Raw genomic sequence first — 27,747 nt, forward strand, 5'->3', positions numbered from 1 at the left:
CCTCAGCCTCTGATTTGGTGAGATTTGGAATGATCACAACTGCAAGTGTGCGAGTGCCTCCATCGTTACTCATCAGCCAAACTGCTGTTGACCAGCAAGGGCACAGCTGGTCCTCAGAAGAACAGGCTTCCAAAATGAGGATACTAGATATCCTTATTTTAGTGGCAGGATTCTTGACATCTGGGAAGAAAAGGAATAGATGTCTTCTAAACTGGGCCAGGAAAAGGTTGTACTAAATCTTTTTGAGAATGGCTTCAGTGCAAGGAAGAGGGTGGAGACATTGGACATCCTGCCTGGCTGTGTGGAACTGGACTGTAACTATAAATCTCTTACTTTCATCTGCAATGGAGCTGAAAGGAAGGAAGGGATCAAAAGTGAAAGCTCAGGTGATTTTTGAGGTGGGGAACATGAGTTTAGGGGGCGCTGACTTAAAAGTCTCAAAGTGCATGAAAGAAAGAACAATATGTCCAGTAAAAAGTTGAAAAATACTGTCAGTGACCACAAAACGCAGAAAAGGTGATTGAGGGTTGAAGAAGGATGAGGAAAGGTTTATTTTGCTCTACTCTTAGAAATTTTCTGATATGATAGAGGAAAAAAAAGATGCATGATGGAGAATGGGTTGATTATCCCAAAATGTGTCATCATATTAATAATGTATGAAAATATTATGAAGACACATATTTTTTCAAAGCATTCATTTCTTTATTTGTGTGTGTACTTATGAATTCATGTTTACTTTAAGTCAGGGATGCTATTTCAGACAGACTGCTTCCCCTTAGGATCAGATGAATGGAGAAGTGGATTGTTTGGTAGATTGGGAAAAGAAATTATCGCTAGAATAGAAAACATTGCAGATGTTGTTCATCTATTCCCTCTGTACTTAGAGGCACTGGAATATGATGCCAGCTTTGAAAGTAGCTCTAGGTACAGCAGGGAGAAAGAATGTATCTGACCTTGGCTGATGCTCTCGCTGCTGGTTGTGATTCATCCAGTCCTGCAGGCAAGATGGGAGAAACAGGTGGTGCCTCAGCTGGTGAATCACTGGAGAGAGAAGAAGAGTCTTTTGTTCAGTAGCAGAAGCCAGCCTGAGCAGCTACTGCCACTGCTGCTGGCACAGGTTAATGGGAAGAGGAGGGTAGGAACACAGTGTTTGCCACAGCTGCTACTGCTGCTGGAGTCTTCTCTATTGATTTTTGTGTTTTTCCTCCTTGTGGTGAAATCAAACAAAAGTGCTTCAACAAAACTGGCTTGGTGTTCTTCTGGGACTTGGACTCTGATGTGCATTAATTATAGTGTGCAAAACTGCTGTGCTAAATGCTACCTCGATGCCTGTGAACTGAATTAGCCACAACAGGCTAGTCAGCTATGACAGAAAGCTGTTTTCTTCCCAAGTATAGATCTTCATGTTCTCTCTAGGATCATTTGGAATATTGTGAAAAGACCAAAATATTTGCCACCATCCAGATGCCTACAGTTACATTAAGAATGTAAAGAGAGAATGTAGAAACTACAGGTATTTCATATTTGTATTTCTAAATTTGTGAAGATGGGGTTATTATCATAGGCACAGAAAGGTTTTCCTTATAGTGCGTCCCTTTACAGGATTTTGTCTTTGACACTGTGCAAAATAAAATTGTATTCAATTTTAATGTCCATAACAGCTTTATTCAGAAGGCTTTATGATAAGTTGGGCACTTCACTTGAACTGGTTTTCCTAAAGTGAAAATGTGCAGGAAATTACCTTATTAAAAATTCATGTTTTTTGCACTTCACCTTGGTTTTGTTTGTGGCAGTGTAGAATTAAGGGTAGAAATGCTGTTAAAAGAATTCTGAGGGGGAAAAATTACTATTTAATTTTTTTTTTTAGATAAAACCCAATATTTATTTATAGGCTTAATCCCAAGTAGGATTATTACTTTCAGAAAGATAGTTACATATCTTTTCTGATCCAGGAGCTCTGACATAATTTCTGGACTTTTTATCTGTAAAGAAGGCAAAAACTCTTTGTGCCCTGGGAGTCTTCTGCAGGCAGACTTCTTTGTTTTCCCTGATTTCATTCCAGATGTCAGAGAAGTCATTTGTGCTGTTGGCAGCTCCTTGTGCTATCTGTAGCAGTGGTAGGTTTTTGTTTTGTTTTTTTTTTGTTCCAACAAAACACAGAGCAACCATCAAGGAAAAAAACTTACCAAACAACAAACAATGCAACTCTTATTTTGATAAGACCAGAAGTCAGAATCCCCATAACAGGAACCCAGTGTGTGTTCTCTGTAAAAAAATGCTGCCTCACAAAATGGCAGCTGATCAGCAGACAGGCAAAACCATTAGTGTTTACTTGTAATCGTGAACAAATTCTTTTATAATTCTCTGAATTTGAATTTTCAATGTTTTATGGTTTCATTTTCATGCCCGTTGCTTCCTGTATTGTGTTACTGCAATGCCAGGCAAAGGATAAAAGAATGAGACCAGGGAGTAGTACAGAAAGTATGTAACAGTTTGCAGGTAAGATGAACAATGTATGTAATTAGCTTCATTGCTATTATTAGCATGGAATCATCTCCAAATTATTCTTTACTTCATTTCTCAAAGGTAGAGGGGAATTACTCTTCTCTACACCACCATGGTACAGAGACCCTGAGTCACAGCCAAAAATAGAGACATTTTTATGTTCCCAATAGGACCTGAATGGAGTCAGGGAACTTTAGCACTAAACTATTATCTTAGATATTTCCTATGTAGCTGCTCCCCTATTCCAAAGGACTTAGTTGGACCCCCATGTTTGTGTCTGCAAGTTTCAGACTTGTAAAGATTATAAAAGTTCTTACCATTTGACTCTCCATATTTAGAATTTTATCAGTATTTTGGGGCATTTCTTCTCCAAAGCAGATGTGTGCTGCTCATGCAGATGCCATTTTATGTTAATGAAGTTTCTGGGAGGATCCTTTAGAAAGTTTAGGTTTGTAATTTGAATGCCAAGCTTTGTGGGGGCAGGAGTCGTGGCACTCTGAGTGACTCAAGAATATTCCTAGAGTGACAGAGTTTTCCATAAACAGTTCTAAAGACTGACAAACAAAACTGGGTGTTGTTTTCTTAATGTGGGTAACAAACATCCTCCTTTATATTTGCTTTTCATCTGGTCTTTGAAATTTAGACCACTCTTTATGGTAGCCAGCCAAGCTGCTGCTCTGAAATGGTGCATGGAGATCTCTTAAAAGAGAAATCACCAATAGTCTGGCTGTCAGAGAGTGCCAGGAATTGTTGTTTGCTATGCTGGAGGGTTGAATCCCTCTACTATAGCAAGGTGGATAGAATGCTGATGGCACAAGGTGGAAATCTAGAGAATTGCAATCTGTTTTATACCCTATGTCTCTGCTGTTATTTTAGAAAATTAAGAACTGAAATGAACCTAAGAGAAACTCTGGAATCTGCTTGGAAAGCTTTGAGGAAGTTGAGGATCCTTGTCTATGTGACATTGCCCTGGGATCCAGCAGTGCACAGAGATATTTATTCTCTGTGTTTGTTATAGTGCTATGAAACTTCTACACTAATGTAGATGAATACTGCAGTAAACTCAGCAAGATGTAGTAAATGCAGCTGAGTCATGATTTATTGGCATGTATGTCTGATGTAATTGTATTAGGGTTGAACTGGTTTTTCACTTTGGTGATTTTTGCTGGTTTTTTGCTTTTTTGTAGCATGGAAATCATGTATGACTATTGATTCCTACAGCTGTTTGGTCAGTCCTATTGTTTCCTTACAATTTGTAATTGCTTTGCTCCTTCATTCACCTTCATGTGGTGCTCAGTAATGAGTGTGGACTTGGAGTCTCATACTTGAAGTAATGGTGGAAGTTTTAGAAGGAACTCAGTGCTATTTCAGAGGAGTTCCTGACTTCTTGGCTTGGTTTTTGGTTTTTTTGGTTTTTTTTATGTGTCCATTTCTTTAGTGAATTGTGAATTGGCTGAGATGTCCATTCTACTTTTATGTTTTTAGAGATGCGTTTTTTCTATGATTAATTAGAGCTTACTGGTATCATTTCAAAAGCTTATATAATTATTTCTTTCCATTACCTGACAGCTCCTGAGTAGTTTCTGTCCATCCTTATATATTTTCCTTTTAAAATCTGTAATTTCTGTGTCCTCCTTACAGTTGTGTCTGCAAATTACCTTTTTTTTCTCTGTCTGCTAATTTTTGCAGAAATGCTTATGGTTGCCCTCTGTTGATGCTTAAATAATTGTGGAGATTTTTTTGAGTAGTCAGCCCTCTCTGAGACCTGTGTGTTTATATGAGTTCAGAGACATTAGTCTTTTCATAGTTGCAGTGCTGGATTGAGGTTGTTTTACACTGTAAAAAAAACCAATTACTTCTCCATCCTCTTGCCTGATGATGGCTGTCCATTCTCCCTGGGAAAGTACTAGTGCAGAGGTGTTATGTGTGTGGGGTCTGTGGTGTCTCTGTGCTCCAGGAAGGGAATTGATAAGGGGATTTATGTCCTGGAAACCTGGGTTTCATCAATGCTTTGCATTATTCACTCCACAACGGATGAAGTCTGCCAGGGATCGGCCTTGGAGGTGGACACATCCATCCCTACCTGTGCTCCCCTGAATTCTCTTAACACTACTCTTCTAGGAAATGTGAAATTATTCAAATTATTTTACAATATGTGCAGTTTGTAGAACTTCATGTAAGTGCTTGAAAAATTCAAATTGTCACATGCATTGATTTTTTGAGACAGAGCATAATGATTTTTTTTCAGGAAGCAAATCTGCATTGATAGGGAGAACAATGGAGTACTGAGCAATCTGTTCTAGTGGAAGGTATCCCTGCCCATGGCAGGGGAATTGGGACTAGATGGTTTTTAAGGTCCCTTCCAACCTATAGGCCATTCTCTGGTTCCATGATACTGTGAACAGCTGGCAATCTTAGGGAAAAATCTGGCCTCACGCCAGACACACTACCCCTGCAGAATGAGTACAGCAAAATATTACAGGGGCTTCCAAGAAGTTACAGGAAGGGACTGAAATTGTCCCAGGCCTCCCTACCTTAATTAGTGATTTGTGTCTGGGCTCTGCAAAAGTTTGGATTTTCCTGGATTTATTTTCTGATAACCTCTGCAGATGTGATGTCTGGGACAGTGCTGCTTGGACAACTGTTTATTGCAGCTGATATATTCTCTTCTTGACCTCCTGACTCCCATCTAGTGTCTTGAATCACTTGGGAATAACTCATGCCTCAGCTCTCAGTTCCTTCTTAGTTTCATTATCAGCCAGCTCCATGCTCACCTTCCTTCAGAGTTACAGGAAATTAAGATCTTCTTAGATAACATAAGTGCAGATGAGCAGTATGTTTGGTCTATGGGGAAATAATGTGAACAGAGAGATATTACAGATAATAAAAATAGATGTGAGTTTCAGAGGTAGTTCTTATAATTATTTTTTCCTCTTTGATTCTAAAGCATATTTAATGGTGTTGCATGGTTTAGTGAAAACTTCCAAAATTTAACTAAGAGTCATGCAGGCTTTCGCTCTTAGTGGGATTGGTTGTACAGATAATATATGCAGCAAATTTGCCATAACCCCTGGGGATATTCTTAGCAAGGAATGATGTAAAAGCTGTCGTCCACCATCAGTTAACTGCTGCAAATGAGTTAATGGCATTTTTGTAGCACCAGTAAAACATTAAAAAGGAAGCACAAATAGTCAGGAAAAAGACGGGTTTAATGAACTAGAAAATCTACATCGTTGTAGAGAGTGATAGGAAACATACAGTGTGCTGGCAGTATTCCAAACTTAATTCAGTTTATGTCCTGGATAACTAGATTTGACTCTTCAGTAATAAAAATGTGTAATGCCAGTTACATAGTCCTCTTCAGCGGAGAAAGGATCATTGCTTGGGAATGAAAGTGTTTAAGTCCCAGCAGAGGGCAAGAAGGGCTGCTGTGACTGCTATCTTTCCACACAGGGGTTATTTATTGCCTCTTTTATGGAATTTGCACCACGCCAGAATTTAGATGAGCTCATGTACAGTGTACAATGCACAGTGACTTGGAGCTAAATGGTTATGAAAGACATGACATTTGTGCACTCATGGTGCCAGGTTTTAATGACTGAAGAATATGCATGTCTGTGTGAAGAATTATCAATGTAAGATTTTAGTCTACAGTTTGTAGATACTTTTTAGGACATACCAATATCCTTTGCAATGAAATGAATTAATGAAAATTAATTCTGCTCTTTGTACTTGAGATATTTATTTCTTTAGGAATTGCTTACTGTACACATCTTTTTCTGTCCCGTTCTTGAACGTAAAATGAAAGAAAACTTACAATTTTGGTATTTCATTGGTGGCAATACTAACTTCTGATTTGATCACTGGGGATTAGGTTCTTGGGGAGGCAAGACAGAAGAGTTTTCATTATGCAAAACCAGGTGCAGCTGACTGTTGTTTAAGCCAATTTACTTTACAATAAGTTTCATTATTAATGTATCTGAAATCTGACTTTTGGTTGCTATGGTAAAAGTTACATGACATAATAGTATCTCCTGATTAGTTTAATTTGGAAATTAGCATCTTCTTTTGGCTTGTCTTGTGCTCAATTTGTAAAGTAATAGAGTGAGATTTTGAAAAGTAGTATATTTTTCTCTTGCTTGATTGTAATATGAGTGCAGAATGGAAGTGGTACTTCAGAGAATGTTCAGTTTCTCAGCTTCATTAATATTTTACTCTTTTTAACACTGTGTAGATAGGTCTTCTATTACATTAGAATAACAGGACTACTAAATGATTTATAAATAAAGAGCTTACTTTAAATTCTGAATAATATTCTGATCTGGCTCTATATCCAGTTTGGGAAACAAATTAAAGCATAACATGCCAGAAGTTGTTCAAGTCTTCCTGAAATAACTTTTTCCTTATTTGTCTTGTTTTTTGCAGGCTTTTCTTCACCGAATGATCCAATGTGCTGCAGCCAAAGTGGATAAAAATGTTACAGAAGAAACAGTTAAGGTTAGTCTCCTAATTGCATTTTTTTCTTCTGTTTTGTGTCTGATGTTTCACTTATGTATGTTTTATTCTTTTGCAGATGTTGTTTTCAAATATTGAAGATATTCTTGCAGTTCACAAAAACTTCCTGTCCCTTGTGGAGGACTGTTTACAACCAGAACCTAATGCACAGCATGAAATTGGAACCTGCTTTCTGAATTATGTATGCTATCTTTTATTTCGGCCTTTTTTTTCACATCTTTTTTTTTTTATTTTTTTGCCTTTATTAATTACCATCAGGATAAGGGTACATAGTCATGAAGCCTAACTATGGCTTGATTGCATAATGAAGTTCATCTCTTGGTTACTGTCATGTCCAAGGAAAAAAAAAAGAGATGGGAGGCAGGGAAGAAAGAACATATTAAATGACACTTGTGGGGTTGCATCATTTTTATATTCACCAGATCAGCTCAGGCTGACAAACTGAGCCTTGCAACTTGGGCAAAGCTATTCCTGTGTGTTAGGTGGAGGTACAAGGTTGCATGCAGCAAGAGTAGTACTATCTTTTTATTCCCCCTTAGTGCTCTGCAAAAATGTGAATATTTAGTAAAGAATTGTATATACTGGATCAAATACCTCCATGGTTCTGGATTGTTATTTTATTTCCAGCAACTGCAGTACCTTTACAAACAAGTGTGTTTGTATGTCCTGTAGTAATTGGTTTCTAGGAGTATTATTTTTCCTGTTGGAGCAAAACAAGGATGTTACTCTTACAGAGCTTTGCAAAATGAAGACAAATTTGTTTGCTTTCAGTTGTAGACCTAACAAAAAGTCCAGGTTTCATTGTTATCTCTGGTTAGAGTCCCATTTGTTTAAGTCTTTAATTTTTCATTGTGGCAGGTGAAATCTATTCATGGTTAGTGGAAATAATTTGCAGAAGTTGAGTAACATCAGTTTTTAACTTTGCAGAAAAATTGATCATATTTGAAAACAAGTGTTAGCAGCAAATTGGGTAATAATGTCAACAAATTAGCCATTCATTTTGCGTTTTCTTCATGTATGTTTTTATCTTGTGTGTTTGTGGGAGTGCAGCACAGGCTGGAATCTATCCAGCTGGGGCTCAGCTCTATGGAAAGGGACATCAATGTCCTGGTGGACCACCATCTCAATATGATTGAAGGGTGGGCTGCTGTGACAAAAAAAATAAAGTCAAGAGGATGCTGGGTTGCAACAGTAAGAGCATCACCAGCAGAGATAAAGAGATCATTATCACTGTCTGCTCAGCGCTTGTTAGGCCACAGCTGGAGTTCTGTGTTCAGCTGGAATTCTGTGGTCCCTGCTGTACAAAAGAGATGTGGACAGTCTGGACAGGTTTAAGAGAAGAGCCACAAGGATGATCATGGGAAGTGTTCCATGTGGCTGCCTGCAGGAGCTGACTTGAGAAAAGGCTTAAGTGAGACTTTATCACTATGTTCCAGTATTTAAAAGGTGGCTACAAAGATGGAGACTCCCATTTTACAGAATCACACGGATAATAGGAGGGGTAATGGGTACCAGTTTCTTCTGATGAAATTCCAATTATACACCAAAGAAAAATTTTTCACAGTGAGAACAATCAGCCATTGGAATAATCTCCCTAGGGAAGTGGTGGATTTGTCAATATTGGACACATTTAAGATTCCACTGGACAGGATTCTGGGCCATCTTGTCTAGACCACGCTCTTGCCAAGAAAGGTTGGACCAGATGATCCCCGAGGTCCCTTTCGACCTTGTTTTCTATGAATCTGTGTTTGAAATTCCCAAGTGGTACTTCCAGACTGTTCATAATTTGAGGCTAGACCTCAAATAATAAATGTATGAAGAAGAGCTGACTTGCTAGAATGAAGGCCATATTAGCTTTGCAGAGGGTTCACTCCATGTTTTATTAATTAAAAAAAGCCAAAATGACAAGTGAAAAACAATGTCTCTTTTTGTTTCTGCAGAAAGAGAAATTCCGTATCTATGATGAGTACTGTAGCAACCACGAGAAGGCACAGAAAGTTCTTCTTGACCTGAACAAAATAAGAACAGTGCGAACGTTTCTTTTGGTAAATAAACTTTGAGTTGATGTTTCTAACTTTGTATTTTTTAGATTTTTTTTTTTTTATGTCCACCATGTAACAAGTACAAGCACACCTGCAAGTGGTTAGCAGACAATTTTAGGTGGGGGTGGTGTTTCCAGAAGAAGGGGGTGGTTAAATCATATTTTCACTGCTTGCTTGGATCTGTGGAAAATACAGAATTAGGCAGTGTACCTTGAACATACTGGCCAGGATACAAGGGTGTGACTCTCTAGAAAGGACAAAGAATAGGATAAAATAGATGAGGAGGGATAGGGAGAGGAATTGTAGAAAGGAACTGGAGAACTCAGCAGAACTTCTGGAGAGGAGGTCCACATTTTGCTATTACAGCCAGTGCTGTTGCAGACAGAAAAAGCTTTTGTTATGGATCATAGAGTAGCCATTGTAATCTTAGATGCTGACTTAATCCAAGGTGAAGGAAACAGCTCCACAAGTAGTCTTTTGCTTTATAAGACAAGTAAGGAGGGGTTTGGAAATGTTAAGTCTGATATCCTCATGGTTTTTCAATAGCAAAACAAATTTTCATGTAAATACTGAGTTTGCTAATAGATGACTTTAGTTGTTAAAAGCAGGAAACAGTGTGGAATGATTTTTGTGTTTCCTCCATAGTTTCCTGTGGTAAAAAGTTCAGCTTTGAAATGAGTGGTCTACTATATTGGAACTTAAATACCTGAGCAAGTGTCCATGGATATGCTATCAAATTTTGGACTGATATTTGATCATTGTGTTTTGGGACTGGAGAACAAATGACTCTTTCAGCAAAGCATCACAGATGTGTTTGAGAAAGGAAGATTCTGCCAACGCTGACAGTATCAAAAGTCTTCAGTTAATTTTATTAATTACTTCTAGCATGCAGTAGAGTTTCATTACTGCTGTTGATGGTGTTCTTGGTCAAGTCCTATTGCATCACACTGATGCTTTGAAAGATACCAGAGCTGACTCCCCAGCTGCACTTACTTACAGCCAAGTTAATGAGCAGTGTGGGAATTTCCTTATTGTGGGAGATACTGTGTGACATGAGGCACCAACTGCCTTTTTGCTAAGAATCTCTTACACAGAAATGGTGATTCACAGTTAAAAACTGCTTCAAAGTTGTCCTATGTTTCCTCAGTGGTTGACACAATATCTTTCACTTTGTCCCAAACTGGGGAGCTTCATATGTGTGATTCTTGTATTGGGAGCAGCATGGCCAGACTAAAGAAGAAAGAGTGAATGCTGACTAGAGAGGCAAAAAGCAAAATACTGGAGAAAGATTACAAAGAGCTTGTTTAGTGACAGAGGAAGCCAAGTGTGCCATTGTGGCAGTTCATGGTGTGTCAGTTTTAGGTGCCCTGGGGCACATGCAGAGGTCTTTCTCATCTGGTTTGGGTTCCTTGTAGATTTAGGGCATGATTTGAAAGCACAGCAAAGCCTTCTGGGCACACCAAAGGGTTCAGGTCATTAGAGTTGTGGTTATCTATAAATTACTGGGAGCTGAAACCAGAACTTTTGAGGCTTTGAATATAGAGGCAGTTGTTATAACAACTATAGTCTGCATTGCCATTATCTTTATCAGTATTATCTTTATCTTTTATCAGTAAAGCTTTTGTGTTTGGAAGTGAAATCCTTTAGGCTAAAGCATCCTTTAGGATAAGCCAAAAGTGGTTAAGCATGAGTAGAAAGCAGAGACTTAAGAGTGGGTGTGGAGATTGCCTGGCAGCATTGGTTGTGGGAGAGGTGTGTTGGGTGGCCAGCCAGTTGTGCAGCCTCTGTTCCATCAACAATGTGTCTGCATCCAGATCTGTGGCCTGTGTCAACATCTCACAACATCTCATCTGGCTGCCTTAAACTGCCTTTCTTTAGTGTCCTCAGTTTAGGCAACTTGTTCTTTGAAGCTGAGATTATCTCATGCATTGCATCACAATTCCTTCTGATCTCTCCATAAAATAATTGTCATCATTACTTTAGGTCTTTATGTACTTAGACTTTAATTCCAGCAATTCCAAATATTTGCTGTGATGTGCTTTGTGTGTTTTCTTATCCCCAAAAGCCCTTATTCTTTTCTCTCTCTCAGCTACTTTTATTGGGTACTTCCACCCAATGTTTAATTTACTCTCTGCTTCCATAATCAAATGTCTCGTTGAAACTTTTTCATAACCTTTTGCCCATGACTTCAGGATATTTTATTCATTTCACATCAAATTTAAATATAGAAGCATGAAAATAGAACATGGTTTTTTTGAGATGTGTAACAAAAAATTAAATGTTAATACGATGGCCATATTCAAACATTCAAACCATCTTTGATACTACTTAATGCTGCAAACACTTTTTAGAAACAGCATGAGCTGTAGTGGTCAACCTGAAATATTTTTATTTTTGTTTGTTGAAGTCTGAAAGCATATCTTGAGCATTTTATTTACTGATTTTTCGTTTCAAACTGTAAGAAAAAGTCCTCTTCATCAGACTGGATGAAGAAGGTACTAATGTGAGAGGCCTGAATTCTGCCTTTTTGACTTGTCATGTGTGATAGCCTGTGCATATGTTCAAGCCTGTACTTTTGACAGTCTTGCAAACCTCCCTCCTTATGTATATATTTACACAGTTTGTGTATACTTTAGCCAAACACTGCTGTATACCTATGCTCTTGTCTTTATTTCTGATCAGTTTCTTGGGATTTTTCAATAATTTGTGAACCTGTTCCCTCTCCAGAACTGCATGCTCCTTGGAGGACGCAAGAACACAGATGTACCCCTGGAGGGATATCTAGTGACACCAATACAGAGAATATGCAAGTATCCCCTTCTTTTGAAGGTACTCACAAGATTTTTATTGAGGACTTTATACTTCCTGTATAAAACTGGTTGCTAAGCATGTTTCTGAATCCCAGGAACAATCTTCCTAGGCAGTGAATTATCTCTTTATTAAGATATTGGACCCAGCCTTGCTCCCATTAAAGCGGGTGGCAAGTCTTCTGACATCAGTATTAAAAGAACTGAGGAGCTTGGCTGGATTGAGATGATTAGCTCTGTTCTGCTTGTAGTTGTAAGGTTGCCTCCCCATTGTTGGGCAGAAGTGAGCCATTTGGGAGAGTTTAATGAGACTAATTTCAGCTGGGTTCAATCATGCCCTTGCTTAAAATGCTTGGGATAGCAGAGTTTGCGGGTGGTGTACTTGGATGATGCTAATTTACCATCAGCAAACTGAAAATGAAAAATATTAATGGATTTTTTCACAAGAAAAACTGTGGAGTAAGGTGCTGTAAATGGTTTTATGTACAATTATATGTTTATTGCTATCATATTGTGACAGCTTAAATAAATGAAAAATGATAATGTGGTGATAAACATTAGATATTCAAACATCTGGACTTGTAATTTACTCTCTTAGGAAATAAAATACAAGAAAGTAAGTAAGTATTTTAAGCAAGTCATTGCTTAACAAATTAAGATTTTGTATTGCTTATTGTTCCAAACTCTGAGAGGAAAACCAGAGCAAATTCTACTCTAAAAGCTACCTGAAAAATGACTATTGGACAGTATTTTTCACAATGCATGTGTGAGTGTTGATCTGCAAAGTTGCCAGTTATGAGGCATGACATAAAAAAACCAAGTAAGAAACAGGCAAGAATAAAAAAGTTTTTTAAACAGATTAAACATATAATCATTACAATGAGGTGTGAGTCATCTGAGATAGCTGTGGCTTTACAGTTCCCTTGGTCTATTCTGAAATTATTTTTCTATTCTGTTTTTGAAAGGCATACAGATAAAACAGGGAAAAATGACGAATGAATTACTCTAGAGCAATGAAATGAATATATTAAGAAAATTTAAATACAGGGTGTGGTGGCAGCAGGGTTAGGGCTTTGCTGAAGGCTGTTCTCAGTCAGCCCAGCTGTAAATGGGGAGTTGGTAGCTTGAGATGGGAAATCTCAAACAAATGCTGGTGGCTCCACTTTTGTTTGTCAGCATTGCTGCCAGTACATCTGAAATCAGTGAGTCACCTAAGCTATTGTTCACTGCTTTGCTGCATTGCATGAGGTTAAACAATAGTGTGCAGCTAAAGGAATGTGTTTTCAGCCCTGAGTTGCAGGAAAGGCCGGTGTTAATTTTGACATTAGAGGACTACTGGTTTTTTAAGCAGAATTGTTATCCTTGCTCTTGAACAGTTGTATCCTGCAGAGTGTAAAAAACAAACAAACCCAAACCCCAAAGCTCAACATGAAGAAACATTGTTGGAGGAGAAAGTAGCTGAAATGAAATCTTCCTAAATCATGATGATTATTTATTGTTAATAATTAGTTACTCTTGAGTTTTAGTGTCCTACTAGGACCATTTTAGAAGGGTTACTGCTTTTCTGTTTAGTAAAAGAGAAGACTGGCTATTTTCTTTCTGAATGCTGGTTTGGTTTAAGTCTCCTGTAATGGACCTTTAGAGATCAAAGACTGGTTTCTTTTTTTTCCTTTTATTTTTTCTCCCTTTTTCTGTGTCTAAATAGGAATTACTGAAGCGAACTCCAAGGAAGCACAGTGACTATGCAGCCCTAATGGAAGCTCTCCAGGCCATGAAAGCTGTCTGTTCCAACATAAATGAGGCCAAGAGACAAATGGAAAAATTAGAATTTTTGGAAGAATGGCAGTCTCACGTTGAAGGATGGGAGGTACTGTCATTACTGTCATAAGATTTTTTGCTTTCTATGTTGAGGGGGGAGTGTCAGTTTCCCCCAATGATGTGTTGCACTGTTTTTGTGATCCTGAGGTTCTGTCAAGTCCCCAGTTCTGTGAAGTCACAGCTTTTGAGATCTACTCTGTAAATTAAGTTTTCCATTTCCATGACTAAGCAATGTTGTATGAAATAGTAGACTTTGAGGGAGGATAGTTATTTAGCATTTGTATTAACATATATCTGTGCACACAGACACATTTATAAATCCTAATTTAAATGCTGATTTTATTTTACTGCTGTCTACGCTGGCCTAGCAGCACTTTGTCTGGTTGAAAAATATTGTTTATTATTGGTTAAGCATTGAGCCCGTAAGTTTTTGTCAGCTTGTTGGTAGTCTCTTGATATTGGGTGAGCTAAACTAATTTAAACACATTCAATGGAATCTGTGTGAGATTTGTAGGGCTTTTTAATGATTTGCAAATGGAAGAACTTTAGTGCTCCAACCAAGTTTTGTGAAGTAACCATAGATCTGGTTCTGAGTTAGAATTTTAAGTAGTAACCAGAAGAGCCACGCTTTCCCCAAGAAAACAAAAAGATTAAGTAGTTGTAGCACCAAAATCTTCCTTTTGAACGATTCTGAGCACTATAATTAGTTCATATGGAAAGGCAGGTAAGATAAGAGTGTATCTTTAAGTTCCCTTGGTTGTTTTGTATTGACGTGTCTGAGCTGATTGCACGGGGGTGGAAGGCAAACACAAATGAAGTTTCAATGAAAGAAATATAAAGCAAACAAATAAAGTGTAACCATATTCAAAACTGACTTAAAAAACCAAAAATACACAGGCTTTTTAAGAGGCAGATTTTAACATGGAAGCAATCCTTTGCTTTTTGAGTACTTCGCTTAAATATGCTACTTCTCTTCCTGAGAAGGCTGCTTAAGAACTGGAGAAAGAGGTTTTATCCCTTTAAGCTTTGTGGAAGGCTTGCAGACTGGGAGATGTAGCAAGAAAAATGTGTTTGCTGCATGTTAGCCTGGTACTGAAAGACCTCAGTCTATATAGTGGGAAATTTCCTTTGTAGGGTGCCGAGGAAAGGAAGGGTTAGGGATGTGGATGGGACACAGATGTGACACTGAAGCAAAGAAAGCCTCAAGACAAAGCAGTCTGAATTTTTACTGAGAGAGTTCCCCACAAAGTCTGACAAATAACAATTAGAACATTGACTAGAATAGACAACTTTTAAGTAGATATTTGTAGTAGTAGGTAAAAAAGCAGAAATAAGAAATAGTTTGTGCATGGCTTTTTTCCCTCCCTACACCTCCTGGTTTTACTGTACCTGCTGTTTCTTGAACTTTGGTGTGCCTAAGGATGTGCTCTGGTTCTGCAGTACTGGATTTAGCTTTCCCCTGTCATCCAGAAGGGCTCAGCAGAACAAGCCACCGTCTGAAAGGAGCATAGATCTGGACAAAGACCCCCCCCTAAATACTACCCATGACACCACATAATTATTTCCTGTATGCTCCATGTGAAATCTCCTGATCAGTGGACTTCTGCAAACCTTTGGTTTGTGGTTAATTGAGTAGTGTAGGAAGATTTGGTTCATTCTAAATGTGGATTAAGTGACTAATTTTACTTTAATAAAAATTCTTCATGTTTCTTTAGTGCGTTGTGTGATTTGAAATGTTTCACTTCAGATGTTTTTTTTCCTTGTGTAGAGGCATTTTCAAGAACTGCTTTTCCATTTCTGGCAAATCATGCTGGAGCTCAGTGCACTGTAATGTTGTGGTACAGGATGGTCATTATGAAATACCACTAAAATTCACTGTTCATCATGAGAAGGAGTTTTAGCAAGTAGAAAAGTGATATAATTGCTGGTCCATATTCAGACATGACTTTCTGCACTTATTTGTAACCTTTTATCTGAAATAAAAGAAAATAATTCAAAGCAAATGCTATTGTATTGTTTGTAGGATTTTAAAAAAGAGGGGACTAATATAAAGTAAAATTCTAAATGTTCCAATAGAGATGAGGTCTAGTTAACATCACTTAACAGCTCCTCCTTTAGATTAGGTGAAAATGTGTTTATTTTTACAATTAGCTTGACAGTAACTTGTGAAGCAGTAAGTTGTGAAGGTTAGCGTATCTCAGCATTTAAATATTTATGTGATAACTTCTTTAGGTCATGATAGGAGCAATTGCAAGTTAAGTGCTCAATACTTTATGGCAAAGAAATTTGCTAAATAATCCTTATTGTCTATCACCACTTTATTCCTTCTATTATTTTTAACTTTTCAATTAAATTTTCTACTGCACTACTGTGATTAAAATTCTTCTACTTGCTTCCATTGTCTGAGTCATAGATATTTTTCAAATCCTTCTTAATCAACACACTCAAGTATAAAGTTACAGTATTATTAACTCAATGCATTATTAGTCATATAAGTTGGTTAAGAACTTACTGTTCTCAAACCTCTATCCCTGAACAGGGAATGCCCTTTCCTGCATTAAGTTTCTTCTGAATTCTAGGTAAAACATATGGTAGGAAATATGGTTCCTTTTGGAAATGTGTTAATGAGCAAAGGTAATGATAAAGGAGGAATGGTAGCAGTATGGACATAAGCATTTGAAACAGACTTATTCTCCCTTTGCTCAGAATGTAGTCTCTACTCTGTAACAAAGTAATTTCCTACCAGCCTTGGTGGGTTTTCTTGGTTTTTTGTTTTATTTTTTCCATCCCCACTCTTCCTAGATTTCATTTTAGGGTTTCACGTGTGCTTGAACTCTGAAAGAGTGCCAGTGTCTTAAAATAGGATGTTTGCAGTAGGGTTATGTGGTGTTTATTGTATTTTAGCTGATTGGGTTTGATATCATATGGCAACCACAGGATGCACAATCTGGCAAAATTGCCTTGATCTTAAGATGTGCATCTTTTTCAGACATAGTGTAAGGTTAGTCCTTGAAATGGTAAGAATTCCAGAACATGTATATGAGCTAACAGTATTTGAAAGATTCCCAACAACAACTACAAAAAAAAAAAAAAAAAAAAAAAAAAAAAGTTCCTGAATGCAATGTTTGAGAGTGGATTTAATTAAATAAACATCTGGTTTTCTGCAATGCTGAAAATAAAGAGGCAAACTTGTTGGAGATTTCCTTCCAGAAGGAAATGCTTAGCACATTGCTTGGCCCCAACTAGAAGGAAAGGGAAAAAAATAAAGACTATTTTTAGAATCTGATCAAAGCATGACTTGAATTCCTATACTTAAGTGTCATAAAATGAAGCTTGTGTTTATTATGATAAAAATACGGATTCATGGAAAAAATGGAACATCTGTTTCAAGAAAGAGGATTTTGAATATAATGACTTTCTCACTTAATTTCCTAAGTGGTTTAATTTATTGGCCTGAATTCAGAACTTGTGTAGGTGGCTGTCTCAGTTGGAGAATGGCTCAGCAGCTCAAGGAGTCTGTCAGTAAAATTTGCGTGGATGTTTCAGTAAGAGAAGAAAAAATTGTTGCATTTGTTGTAAGCTGGAAGCTGAACAACCCAATATGAGTCATAGGCCACTTAGCGACAGTAGCATGGGGTATTCTGTTCCTTTCCATTCCAAATATTACTTGTTGATGTGATTCCATGTCATCAAGTAATATCTTACCTGAGATACAGTCTCTCTTCTTCCAGTGCTTTTATTTTTTGATATGGTCATGGTAGCCCACATTTCAGACCTCTCACCTGAGCTGTTTCCTTAGTTCGAATCATAGGTGTCTGACTGACAGCCAAAGGTTATCAGAAAGGTTATCAGAAGTCAGTTATACCTAAATAGCCAGCAGGCTCCAAGATTTGATGGGCTTTTAATTGCCATACCAGCTATTCTCAAAGGACACAGAGTTTTTGTTGGGGTGCTCCCCACAGAAGAGGGTTGTTGTACAGTCTTTAGTGACTCAAATAGGACAGATTGAGGCAAAATTAGTCTAGATTCACAGTATAAGCCTGCTTTGCAGGTTGTTTCCCCCCCCCCCCCCCCCCCCCCAAATTGTTTATGTGATTTGTTGGAAGATGATTAAAATAGGTTTGTTTCTATAATACATGGCATTTTCAAATTGACAGATTACAAAAACACTGGTTTCACTGAAAATAGCCCATGATTTCTAGTTGCAGGTACTTTAAATATACAGAAGCATGAATAGCATAGTAGTAGTGATTTTACATTTAGGCTGAGCAGCTCTGTCATCTCCTCTTACAAGCACTGAGTTTAAATGTCCGTGAAAACTTTGAAATAGCAATTGCTTTCAAGTTCAAGTTGCTTATATTGGAAATTCCTATGGTAGTTTCAGTGTGAATGCTTAATGAAAACACATTTGTATCAGAAGGTTTTGTTGTTCCAGAATATTGTTGGTAGTGTAATTCAGTTTTAGCTGTGCAGCAGAAAGTCTCACCTGCTTCTGGGGTGAGGGTTGACCCCTCATTTGTTACTGCAGCCTTGAGAGGGACAGCTTGGAGCTGGATAAGTGAATTGTCCTACTGGGCTGGATATCAGCTGTAGCTTGGTGTTCCTGGTAGGGTTAAGGAGTAGCTCCATCCTTCATGAAAGCTTGTTATGGTTGTCAGCCCTTTGAATTGCATGGTAGATATGGCAGTGCTTGTGTGTGCTCTCTGCTTCCTCCTTCCTCAGGCATGTTTTTTATCTTTAAGGGATGTGGTGGAGAGCCATGCTTACCCCAGATGTAGAAACAGCAGTGCTTCAGATAATATACCCTTCCATTTTTCTCCATTTCAGCTCCATGCCCACCTAAAGTCTGGAAACAGGCAAGTCCTAAGTATTACATAGGCAGGGAAGTGACAGGGAATTTTTCTGCACTTGCAGTGTTATGGAGGACAACAAGATGTGACTTCTGATCCCGTTTTCTTATTCCCTTGGACTTCAGCAAATAAAATAGCCCTAACAAAATTCATTGACCTGCGATCACACTAGCATAGGTTTTGATCTTGTCAGAAGGTATCTGAGAAGTGACATTGACACTGTTCAGTCTTTGGATGAAATCTCAGAGGGAAAAAAGTATCTCTAGAACCTTGTTTTCCTCACCTAGCAGTATTTTCTCAAAGGAAACAAAATTAGGAGGATAATAAAGGGTAATAATGTGGGACAGATGACCCTCACTGCCATACTGTCATGTTAAACTTGAATAATGAATGAGGTGATTGTAAATAAGTCAGATAGCCTGAATTATATATACTTAAAATATGTATTAAATGTGTTATTTTATGAAAAGATGCTGGCACAGTAGCAGATCTTGTTAGGACTGTTGGGAAAAGGCTGTGTTTTTTCTATACTGAAAATGAAATTCTTCAATAAGAAAAGACAAAATTTTTTTATAAAATTCTTTCTATGAAAAGAATTCCATCCTTTTTTAGAAAGCTGAAACCTCTTGTACAATTCTGAAGCCTTAAGCTGATATTTTTTGGCTTCCTTACAAAAAACTACTATTTTTCTGCCCAGTTGAAGTTTTGTGTAAAAAACAAGCAGAGACCCTTTAGAAAGTATCCAACCTTTTAAAATGCAAATTGTTAGTAAGTACTATTCCAGCAAATTTGAAACACAGCATAAGATATTGTTTACTCTTTAATACACAAAAGCAATGAAATGGAATGGAAAAAAGTGACCTGTTTTTCTGTAATTATAGTCAACAAGCATTACACACAGCCCTAATTTATGCCTAATTTATATCACTGAGTGTGCTTTTAAAATGTTTCAGTGTTTGATTTTGAATAAAACTGTAAATTAGCATGCTGTTACTGATGCTGTCTTAGGAAGGGAAATGTGCTGTAGTGGCTATAGGTGACATTCATCTTTGAGTGGCTTGTTTGATCACTTGTTCCTGGATGGAAGCAGTGGTGGTTAGTTAGTACAGACCCTGAAGTGGCTGTGCTTAGAGACCTGGATTGTGTTCCAGTGTGATGGTTGTGCAATCTCACTTATCTCTGTAAACAGACTGCATTCTCCTTAGGACAGACTGAGCTATTGCTCAATATTCACAGCTGTGACATACAAAGGATGGGCAGAAGGATGAAGAACTGTGAGAGCAGAATGTGTGTTTGCTTCTTGGCTCTTAATTGAATCCATTTTTCTTTGGACTACTGTGGTTAGATCAAGAAGAGGAACTAACTGCAGCTATCACATGCCTAAACCATTCAGAACATGTGTAGATGACAGGAGAGTCCTGGCTTTTTGCAGGTTTTCCAAGCTGGATTTGACTCCCTCCAAGTCAGGAAACTTCAAACCCTGGTTGCATGCTTGATGCAGCCAGCACAATAGACAATAAAATTAACAATAGGCTTGCATGTCTGGATGGACATGCACTTGGACAGCAGCTCTGCCCCACAGGAGCATGATTTTTCAGACTAGCAAAATGCACCTCAGAATTCAAGGTAGGCTTCCTTGAGAGGTAAATTTCTCTTTACAAGACATAGAAGGGCCATGAATTTTTCATATAATTTTTTTTTTTAAAAAATTTCCTTCATTAAAGTTCCTTCTTTTTTATTAAATTTTATGAAAATGCCTGACAGCCTTTTCACATGAATGATCTATCTTGAAGCAAAAATGAGACATAGGAAGTTTAATCCCAAACATCTAAACCTTACCAAAATTCTGATGTCTTTGGAGTATGTTAGGAGGAAGTATACTAGACAGTCCTAGCTGCACATGCCACTCTTAGCTTTGCCCAAGTTTTTAGATCTTGCTTTTTTTTAAATTTTTGTTTCTGCGCTTAGCCTAATCTAGTGTAGAACTATCTACCCTTAGTGATGCTCAAGTCCCAGGTTGCTTCAGTTTCCAATTTCATCTTGGTATAGATTATTGTAAAGCCCCATTTTCAGACATTTCTGAATCAAGTTACTGAGGATAGGAGTTACTGGATAAAGTTGGCCTGATTTTCAGGAGAGGTCTTTGCACAAAAGTAGTATAATTTGGAAACTTTTTGTGATTAAACTGTGTCTATTCACAAAGCTAGTATTAAGCATCATTATAGATGATTGCATAATTACAATGCAATAAATTACCATGACTTGTTCTTTCCAGATAATTGTTATACTTGTGAGTTTGTATAAGAAACTTTTCCGTCGTTGATGCAAAGTACTTCAGTTCTTACTAAAAGAATCATCTCTTTCCACTCAATTTTAGGGGTCCAACATCACAGACACGTGTACAGAAATGCTGCGAAGTGGACTACTACTGAAAATTTCAGCAGGAAATATCCAAGAGAGGATATTCTTTCTTTTTGATAATCTTCTGGTCTACTGCAAAAAAAAGCACAGGTAAATGATTACTTTCAAAAGTAATGTGTTTTTCTCACAGTAGAGCTAATCATGAGTATGGTGTTCCATAAGAACCACAGCGTAAAAGTTAACATTTTTAGAAGAACTTATCAACCAAAGAGAACTATATAATTCAAGCAATTGGAAAAAAAATTATATTGATGCAGGATCCTAGTGCTGAAGTGTGGGGAAAAAGAATCTGTTTTGTCAGCCTTCCACAGCAGGTTATATGTGATGGCCTCACTCTCTTCTAGGAAGTGTAAACAGTCTGAATTTTTAGTTCAAACAAATTAATATTGTAGCTTGTGCAATAAAATAAGTCTCTACATATTCAAGAGTTTCATGCCTTGTATTTATAATCAGGGAAAACAACCAGAAAGCTGCTGCTTGCTGCATTCCAAAGAGCAATTCCTTAGTTCAGCAAACAAACTTCTGTAGATAATGTTGTGAGAAATAAGGGTTCTCCTGTGTACAAATATCCCTCTTGATGCTCAAATTTGTCTCTTTAATCCAGAAGTTGTTTTAGAGTAGCCACTAAATACATATCCCTGGGTAGACATTTGATAGATTCCTGGATACATGTTCTTTTAAAATTTTCTGATATTTGTTATTGTCCAGCAATAACAAATAAGTTGCTGGTTACATAGTATCTTTTCAGTTGTCCTCCACTGAGTTGCATATTTTTGTAGCCATTTCTCACTAAAATGCAGTTTTGGATGAAAGTATCAAACTGTATGAAAGGTTGTCTGTTGTTTCTTTAGTTTTGAACAGTCATGTCCTTGGCTGGTACCATGATGGCATCTCTGCAGACATAGGAGTAACACAATTTAGAATATAATTTCAAAGTTTAGGATGAGAAATAAATGGATTATCTCCAGCAAGAGACTTTAAATACTGATTGGCAAGTATGTAAAGAGAGAAATTGTATTTTGGTAATTTTACAAAAATTGCCTTGCATTTATGGTTTGAGATATTTTATGTAATTTTTAACCATCCTTTTGTGGCAGAGTTGTTGGTGTAAACATGGAATACTCTATTTGAGTTTCTAGTTTCAAAACTCAGTAGAGCTATTGGATTTACTCACTTTGGAAAGAAAAACATGTAATACTGAAACATTATGCTTTATGCTGGTTTTGTATTTTTGCTTTCTTTGTATTTTTAATGTGTTACTCAATTTTTGAATAACAAATTTACGGTGTAGTAGAGTTACTGATAAAACAGTAATAAAGTAATGATTGAGAGGCAGGTTGTTTTCTGACAATTAGTACCTCTTTGGAGAGGATGAAGGTCAAAATTCAGGAGATCCTTAATTCTTAGAAACTGACCTTTGTTTGATATACAGTATTAATTATCATTGTAGGCAAAAATGGATAGATAATAATCCCTGGCTTATCTGAGGTGTGAAAAGCTGTCTAGAACTGGGGCTTTCCAAAGGCATTGGCTTCACTGGGAACAGTTGCAGCAATGCAAAGTGCTTTGGAACATATTGCAGTGAAACTGCCTCAAACTTCAGCACTCCTTAATTACAATTCTCTGTTAACCCTTACGTTAGGAAGGAAAGAGATGTTGCCTTCTTTCTTCCATACATAAATCCCACTTAAGATGCTAACATACATAGGTCAATATTTCTACCCAAAGATGTTCTCATTTAATTTTTTTCAGTCACATTACCCCCTTGCTGAATTTCTAGACTAACAGGGAGACCACATCAGCTTAGGAGGAAAGGCTCTCCTTTTTTTGTCTTGGATGGCAGACAACAGCATATAGGTACCAAAGTATTGGAGCAAGGACTTTCCCAATGAGCTCTCATTCAGGCAGGAATTTGCAGCCGACTCTTACCAGCTGTAGCATCTTTGCATTTCCATCAGCAGTGTCCCATTCAGCAGTGGTTTCCACAGTCCAATTGCACAGATATTAAAGTGTTGTGATCTTTACAATGGTCTCCAAATGCTGCATGTACAGGTAGCAGTGTAGAAGCATGGAAGAAGGGAATGGATGATGTTCTCTTCTGCTCTCTCTTTTTTCAGGAGATTGAAGAACAGCAAAGCATCTACAGATGGCCACCGTTACCTTTTCCGGGGCAGAATAAACACGGAAGTGATGGAAGTGGAGAACGTAGATGATGGAACAGGTGAGTAAATTTGTGTGACTCATTTCCAGAGCTGTCTTTTGAGGTGATGAAATCAAATGCAGATCCATAATTTCTTTGAGAACGGAGGATGCTCCTTATATTTAGAAGGAAAGAGGAAGATGCTGCTTTAAAAGCACTATTTATTAATATCAAAATTCTGCTTCTGTGACACATCATTGCTTTCATCCATTGTTAGCTGGGCAGCCATAGATGACTATTTTATGCTTACATGAACAGAGTAATAAAATAAGGTGACATTTATTGCTCAATTGAAATTACATATTTAACCTCACTTTATAGCATTACAGCACTCTTAAAGAACTTATCTTAGGTACATGGTATGTATATAACAGCAAGTGGAAAACCTACCTCTACTGGGATGAAACACTATAAATGATTAAATTGTGACATAAGGAAGGTTTTTTAAAAATGTCTTTAGGGATATAAGCCATAAGATTACTTGAAATTTTCATGACATACATCAGTAGACTGAAAACCAAAAGTATTCTTAGACACATCAATTTTTGTTTTATAAACTTGAGTTTAACCTTTGAGCTTAACAATAATTACTTTTTTTTGCAATTAAAGTATTTTGGGCTTTTCTAATGTCGAGCTAAAAAAAAAAACTGGTATGTGAAACTTGTAGTGGAATAGCAAATATGTAAGTCTGGAGGGAATTTCTATGAGTTATATATTGCTTTTCCTGATATTTTAAAATAGTGTTAGGTTTGTCCTCTGCTATGGATTCCAAGTATTTCTCAATGTAATTTTGTTCTAAAACTGAGCATTAATAACAATGAATTTACTTCTAAGTAAATTTAATAGGAATTGAATATTTCTTTAATTTTTTTTTTCTGTTTTGATTCCTTGTGTTCAAAATAGTTTGCTCACTTCTTGTTTTACAGAGTAGGCAGTAGAAGTGACTTGGAGAAAAAATGGACTATTGTTCTTATTGCAACAAAATAGTTTATTGGAAGACTGTTGTCTCTTTCCTCCATCTCGTATTTTAAATTCTTTCAACCTTTTCTCATGTGGTGTGTTTTTATTTTATTATTTCTTATTTTATAATTTTATTTTTGTCCTTTGGATTTAGTGTTTTGATCAGTTTGCTTCTGTCTTTTGTCATTCACATTAAATTTTATAAAGAAATTACATTAATAAATGCTTGGAATTTATGACTGCAGTGTCTAGAGCTGAAATTTTACCAGTGCTAGAATAATTACTGTAGTGCTGCAGCGTGGGATGTCTGCTACTAATCTCAGGATTGTTTGGCTTTTCTGAGAGCATTATTTTTCATTGTTCAAGAAGAGCAGAGCATTTTGTGCAGTACTGGTGCCTATCCCGTTATATTTTATAGCGTATTAATGTCTGAGAGTAGAACTGAAAACTTCAGTACAGAAAAGAAAGCAATTATATCTTACCATTTGTACAATTTGTTAAGTATTCAGAATTCACATCTTGTTCCCCAAAGCTGTTGCAATGCTTCTTGACTTGGTTCCATGGACAATGTTACCACTGAACCATTTAAGCTATTCATGAAAATGGTGAAAAATGCTGAACATAAGGTAGAGCACTGTGGTGTCACACTTGATTCATTGTCTTTGCTTACCAGACATTTTTTGTAAGAACTCCTTGACATCTGTTTTGGGTTATGTCCTTCACCAGGCACACTGATTTAGTTAGTGATTTCAAGCTGTCTATAGGTACACTGGAGTGAATTTCTTCATGCCTCTTTGAGCTGAATATATTTTATTCAATTTTTTTTTACCCTGCTATTCCCCTTTTCCAGCCTCTATCACTGCCCAACGTTTAGCTTTATTTGTATAAAATCTCAGGTTTTGTTTATGCAAAAAAGAGAGTTGATTATTTCAGTCTTTCCTGTCATGTACTGTTTGACTTCCTTTCATTTATTTTCTTTCATCTTCCTAAATGTGCTTTAGAAATAAAAGGCAGTTTCCCTGTTTGCATCGTGTCACTTTCTAAGACAGCATCTCTTTGCTTCTGAGTGTTAACATTACTGTGTCCAGAGGATTATACCCACCATCTTCTTCCTGATGAATATTCCAAGAATTCTGTAACTATTCATCTTTAACTGACTCCTCCCCACATATTGTCATGCATTTTGTGTTGCCTTTAGGAAATGTTTCTTTGATCCGCCATCTGTCCTACCTTTCTTCATTTACTTGTTTTAGCCATTCAGTCCTTGGTCTTTTTTCGCACTGTTCATTTTTCTTCCTGCCTGTTTGTTTTCTTCCTCAATGAATCTTTAATTATAATGAGGCTAAGCACAAATAGTCTTCCTCTATGCAGACACCAGTTGTCTGATTTCCTTCAGCCCCAGGAAATTTGGCTACTGTCCCCATTTCCTATAACCTTGTACCCAGTCCTGGAGGGTTCATGCTTCCTTCCCCTTGCTCTCTTGAACCATACCAGTTCTTTTCACTTTTATATACATATTATTTCCAGAATCCATACTTCTTTCCACACTTCTGTGACATCATTAATAGTTTGCTTAGTCTGATTTCTAACTTAAAAGAGTTGGTGGATGCTCAATCCCTGGAAGCATTTGAAGTCAGGTTGAATGGAGCTCCGAGCAACCTGATCTAGCTGAAAACGTCCCTGCTCAGTGCAGGTTATTTCCAAGGGCCTTTCCAGCCCAAACCATGCTATAATTCTTTTTACCTGCATTTTTTCCTTAGCACCACATTTTCTCTTTTTCCATTTCAGTTTATTCAATATCCTCAAGTTTATTATTCCTTTTAATTTCTGCTATTTCATCCCTACTTTCTGTGGTTCTCTTTGAAATGTAGACATTTCTGTGTTAATTCCCTGGCCTGTGACATCTTTCTGCCTTTTTCTTGTCACCCTACTTTTTTTTTTATTTAACTCGACCTGTTATTTTCCTTTCTTGTGAGACTTCTGTGTTCCCTCTCCTCACACAGATATTTTTTCTTTCACTAAGATCATGATGTCCTTCTTTAACCTTTGTCCTGCTTTCTTTGCTGTTCTCATTTGTTCCACCCAGATGTCTTGTTTCTCATCCCTTGTAGTCATCCATGTTGGAGCTGTAGCCCAGTACTATTCTGCTGTTTTCTTTTTGTCTCATTGTCTTCCCAAGAGGAGTGATATGGTTGTCCTAGTGTCACTCACAATAGCTTTGCATAAGCTTTTTTGGTATTGTATTATTTTATTCTCTTTCATCATCTATTACCTATCAATTTCTGTAATTCCTGATTTAGAGTGGAAGCTCTGGATGCATAGTGCTTATATTTTCATATCTGTGCAGGACTCTTTGTCATGCACTCCAGATGAATCTCTTTAAAGACATCAAAGACTATTGAGTCTGGATGATACTTCCACAGTTCCTTACTGCAGATTTTGGGATCCCCTGCTCACTTTATATAAGGAACCATGAAGCTCCAGGGAATAGGGCAACTGAGAGTGTTTGCTTCCAGCATTGATAGATGTAGGAATGTAATCTTCGTTGTTTGTGAGTAGAAGCATAGAAATAGCAAAACAGATTCCCAGTGTGGTTTATTATCATGCTAATGACATGCCTACAGAAATTAACAAAGCTTTTTCTGAAAAGCAATTTTTCTTTGATGAAATTAGGCCTTGGCTGAGCAGTACAGTTGGTGTCAGCTTTCTTTTTTTGTTTCGGCACCATGGAGCACTCTGTTTTTTCTTGATTGCACTGATTAAAGTGGAATGCATATTACTTATCAGGGCCAACTATTTATGATCTTAAAATAATGTGGCTACACAATCACTTGCAAGTATTAGAAAGGTGATTTTATAGTAATCGTATTCTTTTTTCTGTACCAGTTTCTAAAATTCACTTTTAAGAGAAAAATACATTTCTAAAGGTATTCATCAGCCATTAAATGAATGGTACTTAGTTTATGAAGAAAAGCACTTGAGACTTAGGAAATAGCAGATTTGTGTTTGCTTCTAGTATAGCAGTTCTGTCCTCTCTAGTTTTGAGCTGAGGCATGATATAGAAAAAAGGTGACATGATAAAAGTAGTTAGAAACTGCATCAAAAAGTACACATGGAGGGTGTCAGTTGATATTGTGCAGAAATTATTTCCTTGCTATTTCTGAGTATTGATGCTCCTAAGAACCTCTAAGAAATGTAAAAGTACTTCAGTACAGAGACTTCAGTTTCTTTTTTTTAAGCGAAGAGGAAAATCCTTTTGTATATGGCTGCAACAAATTGCTTCTTATTCATCACTCAAAGATATGAGTCTTGAATTTTGAACAATATATTGCAGTTCAAATTACAAGCTGTAATGTATTACCAAGTCACATTAAAAGATGATGTCATCTTTCATCACTTTTCCTCGGGAAGTTGTAGGTTTAATGATTTGTTGATCCTGCTCATTCAGACTTTGCATGGTGCAAACAGCAGTCTCGTGCTCTTCTTCCTTCTGTAACCATTATGTCAGGTTTTGAAATTCTTTGTTTAGCCTGGCTGCCAGCTGTGATTGCATTGATGTGAAGAGTGTGCAGATGTGCAGAGCAGCTGGGCAGGCAGGACATGCAGACCTCCTGGCTGGCCAGCTGCTC

General features: G+C 37.2%; 1 protein-coding gene across 2 annotated transcripts in view; it reads left to right on the forward strand.

Moving 5' to 3' along the window:
* PREX2 (phosphatidylinositol-3,4,5-trisphosphate dependent Rac exchange factor 2) overlaps positions 1-27,747 on the forward strand; it is a 173,365-nt gene that overhangs the window by 37,453 nt on the left and 108,165 nt on the right. For both annotated transcript variants that reach the window (XM_071420634.1, XM_071420644.1), the window contains 7 exons: positions 6,931-7,002; positions 7,079-7,201; positions 8,961-9,065; positions 11,790-11,891; positions 13,575-13,736; positions 20,915-21,048; positions 23,076-23,179. In XM_071420634.1, the coding sequence (XP_071276735.1) occupies positions 6,931-7,002; positions 7,079-7,201; positions 8,961-9,065; positions 11,790-11,891; positions 13,575-13,736; positions 20,915-21,048; positions 23,076-23,179 (802 nt within the window). The remainder of the gene's footprint in view (positions 1-6,930; positions 7,003-7,078; positions 7,202-8,960; positions 9,066-11,789; positions 11,892-13,574; positions 13,737-20,914; positions 21,049-23,075; positions 23,180-27,747) is intronic.

This window comes from Agelaius tricolor, unplaced genomic scaffold, assembly GCF_023055355.1.
Source record: "Agelaius tricolor isolate 1412-34295 unplaced genomic scaffold, bAgeTri1.0.p SCAF_2, whole genome shotgun sequence".
NCBI lineage: Eukaryota > Metazoa > Chordata > Aves > Passeriformes > Icteridae > Agelaius > Agelaius tricolor.